The following is an 11,575-nucleotide window of genomic DNA, read 5'->3' on the forward strand; positions in this document are numbered from 1 at the left end:
TGTGTGTGTGTGTGTGTGTGTGTGTGTGTGTGTGTGTGTGTGTGTGTGTGTGTGTGTGTGTGTGTGTGTGTGTGTGTGTGTGTGTGTGTGTGTGTGTGTGTGTGTGTGTGTGTGTGTGTGTGTGTGTCAATCCTTCTGTTTGCACAGCCGTCCCCGCTTACTGCCAGATTGCGTTGCAAAGGGCGCAGCGAGACACGCAGGTAACTCTTCCACGCAGCGGCGGACTGCGTTCAACAAGGGCAGTAACTCCAGCCTCCGCTCTGCGACTTCAGCGACATGCACCAGAGTCGTCTTTCAATCGACTCTGCCGTGCGCGTCACACGTGTGAAGGTTAGGGTAACGCCTCCCTCAACATGCGTCTGCAGTGTTGCTGACCGGCAGATCGACCCTCATTGGCCGCGTTCCAAACCTGCATCTCTGCGGCAGTCTCGCCGGAGCCCGCCCGACAGTCACAAACATTCTTAAGGGAATCTTTTTATTCTCTACTCAGTTTTCACATTGATGAAGTAGATATTCTATATTCAAGGTTTAATTTGTTGATGTAATACAATATAGCGATGCACTCTGTGAAAACACTTGCAAATCAATAATATATCCTTTAATATTAAACTTTTAACTGTAATATCTTAAAGTGTCTACCTGCATTACAGTTTGAATCCAAACATAAAAAAAATTACAAATAAAGGAAGTAGGGTTACGACTCACGACAACTTTGAAACTTTTTTAGTACCTCTGTCGTGTATGAGCGTTATAATGAGCGATGTTGAGTGTGAAATGCAACGCACACCGTGCCGTTATACTACCGTAAGCGTCTCTCTCGTCGCATTACCCTCTCTCACACAAAAACATCCAAATCTATCGATGCACAGAACCAGCTCCATACACATGCACACCGTGGCGTTATACTATAAGTGTCCGACAATTACATACACTACTATGTGAGAGATCCCGTAAGACGTGAACCTGTTTAAAAGAAAAAAAACAAAACAAAAAAAAGCTTTTTAGTTCAATGCCCCTTTTTAACATAACATATTTTGGAAGTCACAGCAGTGACAGTTTGGGGACCCAAAAGGATAACGCTGTCATCTGTTCTTTTGTATAATTGATGTCCACTGCGACAGGCCTAAATCAATAATAATTCTAGATGATTCGAGCTTTACTGCTGAAATGCTAAACACAAGAGGGGGGTTTATCTTTCGATTTCAAGTCATCAACATCAAGACTGAGCAAGCAGAAAAGGGGAAAAATAAACAACGAACATTCAGTCAGTGCGAGCCAGTGTTTAAAGTGCTTAAAGAACAACAGGCAGCAGGTAAATAGCTCCGTTTTTATTGGAGTCTACATTTTAAAAATACATTCATGAAGCCAAATTCTCCTCTGGGGGAACGACTCAATGCCTGTAGTGAAGGAAGCCATATCTGAGCGATGGACCGACGTGTTGAGTGGCTCTGAAGTCTCAACTCAAAGGTTACAACATTAAATCATCGATATGACACCCCTGGGATCACTCCTGTCCACAGCCTGCTTCTACAAATATAAAAACCGAGACGACAAATACACTATACAACCACACATTGGCTATTTCTGCTGCTGGCAAGGGTTGAGACACCTTGCTCAAAGGCACTAAACTAAGGGCCATAGGGGTCAGACCTGTGGGTGTGTGTGTGTGTGGGGGGGGGGGGGGGGGGGGGGGGGAGGAGAGAAAGCGAGAGAGAGAGAGAGAGACCACTGTTCTCCACCAATCAATATTTCCTACATGGAGTCCATTTGCCAGCAGGAGAGGTCGTCCTCAAAGACTTATCTTTGTACTCCAAGCGAGTAAGTGGCTACTGGTGTTGTTTTAGGAGTGTAGTTATGTTGTTTGTCTCTATGGGAATGAATGGATGAGGGACGGCTGCAAGTGCACACGGTCACTGCGGAGGACATGACCATTTAAGCAACGAGTGGGGGAGAGAGAGGCGTAGATCAAATGAAAGGAAAAACGATTTCTATGTGTGTGTGTGTGTGTGGTGTGTGCCAAGTGCTCTATCTAGTGGTCAAAGGGAGCCACTGACAGACGGTGAAGACACTGAAAAAGGCAGAGAATAGCTTTGGCCGTGAGCCCCGCCACAGGAAAAGAAAATCATGTTCACCCTCAAGCTCCCCTAGAGCAGTAAACAGGTGTAACGCAGCTCTGTTCTGGGTTAGGTGTTTACGCCAACAACTGCACTGCTGTAAAGTGTTTACGCCAACCACTGCACTGCTGTAAAGTGTTTACGACAACCACTGCACTGCTGTAAAGTGTGAACACCCACTGCTGCACTGCTGTAAAGTGTTTACGCCAACCACTGCACTGCTGTAAAGTGTTTACGACAACCACTGCACTGCTGTAAAGTCTGTTCGCCGACCACCACAGGCACGTGCACAATGCACATAGAAACTCAAAGAAATCACACATAATTACTTACACACAGCGGAAATCGACACAATTGCATGTACGTGTGCGCACGCATATGCAGTTTCTGAGATGAAACGGCTGCCTTGATGGGGTCTCCACCAGATCATTATGAATTTATTAGTCTGAAATTACATCCCATTAGAAGGCTAAAGTATCTCACAGTGTGAATGTGACAAGACTGCCAAAAAGGTGAGAGAACTTGGACAACATCCCACCCTCTCTTCCTAAAACGTCCTTCTTTCCCCGCAGAGTGTAGTGGCTGTTCCGTAGCATACAATGAATTGAAGAGGTATAACAGGTAACTCCGCCCCTAACAGAACATTACCTTTAAGATGACAACACCTGTGGACGGGGTGACCCCTATAGGCGATCCCCTTTAGGATGACAGCGGTGTCATATAGAACATCACCTTTAAAGGGACACTGTGTAATATTTTAAGTCATTTATTACCTCAAATCAACGTATTCATTCATAAATAAGTCCTCATTGGTGTAAGATTATCTCTGCCAAAAATCTCACTTATCCTCCTGAGCGAAGAATAATTAATATGTAGTTACATAGGACGGGTAAGCCTCATGGAGGCTTCCATGTTCTTCCGGTCTATGAACGGCCGAGAGAGACAAAAAGCACTACGTGGTGCAGGAAATGCAAACACGTTTACACTCTGAGCCAGCGTGAATGAGGACTGAAATAATTCACTATCTTGCTCGAGGAGTAATTACTCATACATCATTAGCTTACACTAATGATTCAATGCAGTTTAAAATTTGTTTGAAATAACGAACCACATCATCACTCGAATGACTCGATGAGGTAGTATTGGATGTCATGACACAACTTCTTGGCACATACTGCTCACCGTAGTTTTTGAACAAGCGAGCACTATTAGTTTGAATGCAATATACAATTGTACCACTAGATGGGAGTCATTTGTACACAGTGTCCCTTTAAGATGGCAATGGTTTAATATAGAACATCTCCTTTAAGATGACAACACTGTCATATAGAACCTTACCTTTGTTGAAGAACATGGAGGCCATTTGTCCCATCTCAACCCGCTCCACGATCTCAAACTGATCCACATGGCCGCTAGATCGCTCTGGAAAACAAGAAGGGGAGGAGAGCCATCAGAGGAAGAAAGTCGATTCATTGCATTCATTTGGCAGATGCCTTTATCGAAAGAGACTCATAGCGAATACAGATGCAGGTCCTTCAGAAGGAGGGAGAGAAGCTTTCTTAAGGATGTCTACAGTTGGATTTCAGACAGTGCAGATACTAGATAACAGATAACCGAACAACTTCTCCAGCAGGTCAACATGAACAGCGACTGAGGGTGGATAAAATTCCCTACAGCGGGAAAAAGTGAAACTACGCAGCAAAAGCACTAACACACCTCCTCCACTGCCAACATCGATCCAGGAAGAGTGTTATCTAAAGGATTATATGGGTGGATATAAGGAATGTATACATCCCATTGCATTAAGTTACCATCAAAAGGCCTAGATGGGTCGGCTGGGATCAGTCCAACACAGCCATTGAAAGCGTTGTTTTGCCTATAAAGAATATTGTGCAAATCATTTGAAAATGATTCGGGTCGGCTTAGCTCAGGAGGTAGAGCGAGTTGACTTGTTGTAACCGGAAGGTTGGTAGATCGATCCCTGGCTCCTCCTAGCTGAGTGTCGAGGTGTCCCCGAGCAACTAAACCTCACCCTGACTGCTCCTGACGAGCTGGCTGTCGCCCTGCGCGGTTGACTCCGCCGTAATATAGATTGTGTGTGAATGTCAGTATGAACCGTTGCCAAGTCATTTTGGATAAAAGTGTCTGCTAAATGCAAATGAGAGATTTGAGGGCAGAAGATACAAATGTCAGGGAGGGAGACATCCTGGTAGCATTTACAAGAGGTTAATACCCTCGAAGACAACCACCGTTCAACGGATCATGATCCAAACACAGATGCTTTACTGGGAGCCTCACGCCGGGTACTCACGCACGGAGAGGATGGGCCGACTCTCAGGCTCCGAACGCCCGCGCACCATGACGTCATCATCAGAGTCCTCCGAGGTGGAGTCGGCGGGGTCGTCCTCCTGGGAGAGAGGGCGGGCGATTGGTGGAGAGAGGTAGAAACAGAGAGGTGGAGAGAGAGAGGGCGAGCGAGAGAGGTAGAAACAGAGAGGTGGAGAGAGAGAGGGTGAGCGAGAGGGAGAGAGGTAGAAACAGAGAGGTAGAGAGGGTAAGCGATAGAGATAGAGGTAGAAACAGAGAGGTAGAGAAAGATGTAGAGAGACAGAGGGTGAGCAAGTGGTAGAGAGGTAGAAACAGAGGTAAAGGAAGAGATAGGGAGGTAGAGTGAACGAAAGATAGAAAGAAAGAAAGAAAGAAAGTGATGATCAGCTCATAGGAGGAGGAAACGACTCATCACATGGGCTGTGTAGTGGTGAGGTTTGTGCTGGACTCGCAGCCAAAGGAGCTGCTGGGTTTGATTACCAGAGTCCAAAGTAACCCTGTGGAACTCCTCCTAGGCCAGCGTCTGCCCTGTCAGCCGCCACCTGCTCCTCAATGACACGCATCTAGCCGTTATTCAGTGACCAGACTATTGTAACCAAAGCGACGACAGGGAATTCAGATACATGACATTAAGGAGCAGGTAGGATTTTAGTATCTTAGTCCAACATCCTAGCCACACAACACTATCCTGCCCAACTTCTACCAACAAATTAAATTCTGATACGTCAATGTACTGACATATTTTCCAGCCTTATCCAAAATGGGGAGAAAAGCTCAAGGGGCCAAGTAAAACATAACACTATGCATTAACATAACAAGTAGAAAGGAGGTAAATACAAAAAAGCATACATTAGCAATTAAGTTATGAATGGAGTAGCACACTTTATAAAGAGAACCGGACTTCTATTTTTGGAACATGGCTTTCATTTCCTCTGACTCTGGCCATTTTTTTTATTGGTTAAGGAGGCAGGAAGAGGGAGTGAGCTATAAACCCAGACTGACTATTCAGCAATAGTGTTCACTCCAGCCAGTGGCACTGGAGGCCCGAAGCCCCTGGGCCAGAACGCCAGACATGAACCAAAATGACTCCATAAATACAGTCCACACTTTACTAATACAAGAACATTCATTCATCTCCATCTATACGTTAACTGCAAACATCAGCAGGATTGGATGACTTCGAGGACTATTATAAGGTCCATTTCAAAGGCCTCTTTGAAGTAGTTAACTGTACATCAAAGCACTGCAGTTGAAATTGCACAAAGAACACCTCAGCTGGGGTTGGAAATAAAACCGATCCCATCAGGGATTCATAAATCAGCTCAAACTAAATGCAACACATTTCTCGCAGTGTTCAGTCCACATAATGTGTTCACGCTTTAAAGGATCCTGTCCTGCATCAAGGTGTCTTTTTTGCTTTTCCATCTGTATACCTGGCGACACCATGGTCTGAGCTACTAGTGCTTCTGGTGTTTGACACACAGCTGTAAGGTTCAGGGTTTCTGTCCCCAATGCCTCAGGTCTTCCCGTAGGCATCCCTGAGCAAGACGCCCTAACCCACAACAACTTGTCAACCATAGAAGTTCAACGCCAGCTGGTCAGGAGCAGTCAGGGTAAGGCGCCTTGCTAAGGGGAAAACACCAACAATTAGCCATGATGAGAGTTGAACCTGCAACCCCTTTCAGGTTAACAGATTGCCAGCATGACCTCCCAACAGTAATGCCAGTCTGCTCGAGAGCTAAGAAACGTGTACAGGGGGACCTGTGGCTGACCAAAACAAACACTATGACCTTATTCTATACCAACAGCCCTGACGCAACATGGCATCGTGAGCACAACAAAGACACAATAGTTTATCACTCTATCTCCTCACCCTTTTTTAGATTGTTGATAGTATAAATGTATTTTTGCCCTCTCATTGTACGTAGAAATAGTGTGAGTAGATTTTCCTCTTTGTATTCTACCCATCCTTTACTTGCTGCTGTGCTTCCACATTTCCCCTCTGAGATCAATAAAGTATTCAATTATCTTATCAAGAGCTACGTGAGCTACATAAGCACCAGTGTACACCAGGATATAGCTTCCTTAGCTATAAAACCACAAGGCTGGGAAATGGCTACACGGAAATACTGCTGAACACTCACCTCCTCCTGTTCCCTCCTCTTCCAGCGAAGCTGAGCATTAGCGGCGGCCATCGCCTCGATCACAAAGGTGGTCGTCATGTAGCTGTGGGCGAGAGAGAGAGTTTGAATAAGAGAGGTAACGGCACTACTACTGCATTTACATCCATGTCAGCCAGCGATGCACATCGATATCCATGCATTGATATTTTCTTCCTAGGGTGGGGCAATCATTTAATATTAGCTTCTCGTTTTTGAGTTCTATTGTATCATCAGGAAATTAAGTTATAGACTTAGATCATGATAAAAAAAAAAAAATCTAATATGAGGTCAATGAGGAAGGGAAACTAGTTTTTAGTCCGATACCATACATTAAATTTCATTATAATTATGTAATGACCCTCAGATAGACTGCTTACAATGGTATTTCTAATCCATGAATATAATACAACTTTCTGTCTCACCTAGACCCTTTTCAACCCATGTGTTTAAACGCAAAGATATCGCTGTTGAATAAGCCATCACTTCATGACAGAACCCCCTAATGCAAAGTCATTGTAACGGCATTAAAAAGGTGGGACCTCATAAACCCCAGGAAGGAGATGAGTGACAGGCTGACGACCCAACCGGCGGTGGCGAAGGCCCGGGGCATGGTGAGCGCCCCCGTCCCCACGATCAGGTTGAACATATACACCAGGCCCACCTGTCAATCAACAGCACCAACCGACAAGCGTTAGACACAGTGTAACATAGCAGTTTATGATGAGAGTGGGGAGATACTGGGTCTGAACCCCTATTGTACACAGCCTAACCTGAAGGGCCCCTAAAGAAAGACACCGCATCCCATTCTCTACCTGAATCTTAATGCCCTGTAACTTAATTCACTGTCCGTCACTATTTTCATTTTTTAGAAATTAAACTACACAAGTACTACATGAGTGTACAACACAAGATAATCGGTTTAGCCAGAGTTTCAAACTTGAGGTCTGGTGTAAAATGTATGTGGAAACAATTATATTTTTTACAATTGCATTACTGCAGATGGTGCTGATATAATAGGGTAAATTCAAGAGTTCAACATTGAATAAACCAACTGAATCTACCTAACCCCAACCCTTTAAACTTTGTAATTGTTGTATGTTAACATAAGTGTTTTGGTCACATGTAATTTCCGCACTCTTAAACAGATAAAGACCATCCTAAAAAAAGTAAAACAATTTCATGATTTACACAGTGATCAACGGAGTCCTATTTCAGAATGTTTTAAGGATTCATTGCATCAGCCTCCTGTAACCACCCATGAGCAGAGAAACAAGTAAGTCTCTTATTTACTTTGAACTAAACAAGGTCAGGCGACTTATGAAAGAAAATGTAGTAGATCAAAAACACAAAACAGCCAGAGAGTAACTTGATGAGTAAGGGTTTACACTTCCCCTTCAAATAGTGAAGATAAGCAAAACACATTCCTCTTTGTGGTTAAAATGTAGCTCATGAGTTTAAGGGTCATGTGCTTTCCCACAAGCACTTAGCGATAGTATTTAGTACTCAGCAGCACTGAATATGCATACAAAGACCAGATAGGTAAAAACAGTACCTTTATACATAATAAATAACTCCAATGAAAGTTTTAAAAAACAATTCCAACGAAATTTGCCACCAAATAACAGACAAGGATGCCAGGCATATTTGCTTTGCATTGCTGGCCGTACTGGTCAGTTACTTCCGGTTTAAATGATAAATATTCTATCATAAAAAGTTGAAAACACAAAATATACACTTTTCATATACTTACAAATGGGGAGTAGGGCTCCCCAGACTCTGTGATGCCACCTGCCATGGTTCACCTCGTACGAGATCACTGCCTGTCAGGGACAATACTTTACAATACAGTACCATGCATCTATAAACTGACATGCACATTAAAACATGCACACATGTTCCCTGATATCGCCTTCGAGGTGAACACTTGTTGTGGTCATGTTAAATACATGATGTGTCAGGATGTAAACATCAATATCAGCCAATAGATGCCACGTATGAGTCTGACGACCAGCAACAGCCTCTGTGGATCCGAGTGCATGTCACTCCATTGACATGGTTAATGTAGACAAACGAACTCGGCAAGACATACAGTAGTCGCCCGAAATTTGGACACAATAATAAAAAAATCCTCACCTCACTTTTAATCACTTCCAGTTGGGCTTGCTAGCTGCGATGCTAACAGGATGCTAGCAGGATGCTCCTGGTTTGTCTAGGAGGAAGCCAACCTAGCGAGCTAGCCTACTCAACACAGCCCGAGGCGACATCGTTTAAGTGTTGTTTGAGGATGGTGTGTTGGAAAGAAAGCCATACGTCAGTAGTTTAGAGTCCCACTGGTGTACAGTAATTGTAATAACACCCAGTAAAGGTAGCTGTCAAATGCAAAGATGTTCAAAAAGCATGGGGTCCTTCAGGTGTTCACTCATGCATCGACCTTGCGGCGGCCGATGCGAATACACCTCTCTTCAAACTGGATTATTCTTATCCGTGGAAAACTTAGGATTCCTCTTCGGGTACTTTTTGTTTAATTATTTGTTCTCTGATGGCAAGTCACTTTATCAAAAGAGTTTTAAATGCTGATCAACGTGAAGCTCCGCCCGCACAAGTTACATCTGGACCATAAAGCGAGTCTCCCTCCTTCTCAGCGTTGGTCATGTGACTACCAGAGCAGCAATGTTTACATTCCAAATACATATTACAATTATTTTAAATTTTTGAATATTATGCATTTTTCCGTTACGTAAAATAAATACGTAGCTTGGATGTTCAATAAAAAATATTTATGTATTTTTTTGGTCAAAGTCAATAAGAAGGCCCATTTATTTATGAACTTTCTGGACTTTTATTTGTTGTTGCGTTATGTCTGGTTCCAATCTGATATCAGCAGAATGCATTACACCCATTCGTCGTTAAAACGTACACGTATCTCACGTCTGTTTGAATAATACCGCAACAAGGTAGGCAACAGAGTTTGGCCCCAGTGAGCCTTTCCGCTCTAAAGTCCAGGATGCGAAGAAGAAGGAATCGTTCAGCGGATGGATTGGAAAGAAGTTCTTTTTTAAACCCTTGGATCGCCTTGATCCGGAACGATCATAGACGGGAACGTATTTGTTTTGGATAACTGTAGTAGAGACACTTGCAATAATTACAGAGATGAACGGAGACTGCAGAGGGATCACCAACACATTTATTTTGGTTTTGTGGCAAGTTTGCAATGTGTGCATGTCTGTATTTTTCGCTCTTGCAGCCTATGTACAGGTGAGTGGTTCTGGCTCCACAGTGCCTTGTTATGTCGGACTTTCGATTGACATTAATATTTAATTTTCCTTTTATATAGATAAATGATCCCGACGCAGGGCTGTGGATGGTAAGACCGTTGTTAGGCTTTGGAAATCTGCAAATCACATTCCATCAACGTTTTCGTTTACAAGATGGCTCTTTTCAGGTTGGATACGCCGTTCCTGCAACTCTTTGTATGACTATCGGGCTGAAACCCCAGGTGACAGGTAAAGAAACGACTCACAGTGATCTATTATCATTATTAGTTGACAAGAGTTGACTTAGTACAAAGTCCTTCAATCCTCCGTGATCAAACGACCCAGTGACAGTGAGGGAGGTATCCATGCCAAATGCGCCATCAAGTGGCCAAAAAGCTATCACTGCACATTATGTTAAACATTCAGTTCAATCAGTTTGACTCTAACAGAGGTCAACTGTTGGTCTTCTTCTAGCCAATAATATTGTAATGACAATATTCTCGATCATTTTCAGAATGGTTGGCGTGGAGGAAGATTGCTGATCTCCACGTGATGGTTTCAACCTCCGTGCTGGGCATGTTGGGTTGGACCTTATATAGAGAACGCATCACCAATTTGTTCCAGCAAGAGGAGGGGAGGTGTGTTATGTTGCATTGATTTCTATCGACCCCTGAGTTTAAACGGGGGACCTGTGGTATTAGTATAGGGCATCGTGGCAGAACTGTCTTCATGTAATAGTATAGAATAGTATGTAGGAGGACTACCCCGCTAGTATGAATACAGCCCATAATGATGTCTCTCATTAACAAACACATGAAGAATAAAATCTCCAATTCTTGCATCTGATACATACTTATTTCTATACAACTACAACTTATTAAACACTAGTATTCTGCCTCATCTTTTATTTCAGGAATGTTCTAGAAATTAAGACTCTTACATCATAATTGATGCATGTCTTTCAAACAGTGTTATTCTGGAGCCTTGTCTTAGTAGGTACGCCTGAGGCTGATATTTTTAATAGCGAACCCTGCTGTAACAACTTTTTTTCCCTCTTTTTTCCTCTAGAGAATTTTCCGGACTAGTGCTGACTGTAATCTGGCTTCTGTTGTGTCGCCACTCCGGAAGGTTGGGAAGATATTTCCTGATTAATTTAAAACAGAACCATTTATATTTTCTTTTTAACTGAATGTTGCGTGTGTCCTCACCAGGGGGCCTGTTGGAATTCTGCGAGTGTCCACTGCCACAGCCATCACAGCCTTCCCCTTTGTAGCGTGGATGTACTACTACCACAACAAGGAGCTCACAGCCAACTGGCCCTCGCACTGTCAGACGGCCATCTAGAGCCCACCCCCCTGCCTGTTTACTTTTTATATAATATACGACTCTTAATCAAGGCGATCATGGACTTTCAAAACAACATTGGGACATTAAACTGTTCTTCTCTAAAGCCTCTTTAATGTTTCTATGAACTGCAACGAGTCAGAATCTGAAAGTATTACGCAGTACAGAAACGTGTGGAATCCTAATTAATAGATATTAGTTAATCTAGATATGAACAGCATACAGCTCTACCCTCAGTATCAATGACAGAAACATTGCAGGATATAGGAATATCAAATAAGAATAGTTTACAAGAATAGTAAGTCTACAGTCTACTTCATGGTGTCAGTGTCTTTTGAAAACATTGAAAACAACCGCAATACATAAACCCGCC

General features: G+C 43.2%; 2 protein-coding genes across 3 annotated transcripts in view; one reads left to right on the top strand and one right to left on the bottom strand.

The window, feature by feature from the left end:
• Positions 1 to 9,233, bottom strand: part of tmem104 (transmembrane protein 104) — a 51,855-nt gene extending 42,622 nt beyond the window's left edge. The window contains exons 1-6 of one of the 2 annotated variants that reach the window (XM_030378801.1): positions 8,738 to 9,231; positions 8,355 to 8,424; positions 7,144 to 7,265; positions 6,587 to 6,668; positions 4,426 to 4,522; positions 3,453 to 3,536 (exon numbers count right to left, since the gene is read on the bottom strand). In XM_030378801.1, the coding sequence (XP_030234661.1) occupies positions 3,453 to 3,536; positions 4,426 to 4,522; positions 6,587 to 6,668; positions 7,144 to 7,265; positions 8,355 to 8,399 (430 nt within the window). In that variant the 5' untranslated portion in view covers positions 8,400 to 8,424; positions 8,738 to 9,231. Of the gene's footprint in view, positions 1 to 3,452; positions 3,537 to 4,425; positions 4,523 to 6,586; positions 6,669 to 7,143; positions 7,266 to 8,354; positions 8,425 to 8,737 lie in introns of both variants that reach the window. The other variant, XM_030378803.1, reaches the window with a different exon arrangement.
• Positions 9,234 to 9,455: 222 nt separating this feature from the next.
• Positions 9,456 to 11,308, top strand: tmem220 (transmembrane protein 220). The gene is made up of 6 exons (XM_030378817.1): positions 9,456 to 9,859; positions 9,939 to 9,968; positions 10,047 to 10,107; positions 10,373 to 10,496; positions 10,927 to 10,986; positions 11,070 to 11,308. The coding sequence occupies exons 1-6, from the start codon at positions 9,755 to 9,757 to the stop codon at positions 11,200 to 11,202; spliced, it is 513 nt and encodes a 170-aa protein (XP_030234677.1). The 5' UTR covers positions 9,456 to 9,754; the 3' UTR covers positions 11,203 to 11,308.
• The last annotated feature ends 267 nt before the right edge of the window (positions 11,309 to 11,575 follow it).

This window comes from Gadus morhua, chromosome 2, assembly GCF_902167405.1.
Source record: "Gadus morhua chromosome 2, gadMor3.0, whole genome shotgun sequence".
NCBI classification, from domain to species: domain Eukaryota; kingdom Metazoa; phylum Chordata; class Actinopteri; order Gadiformes; family Gadidae; genus Gadus; species Gadus morhua.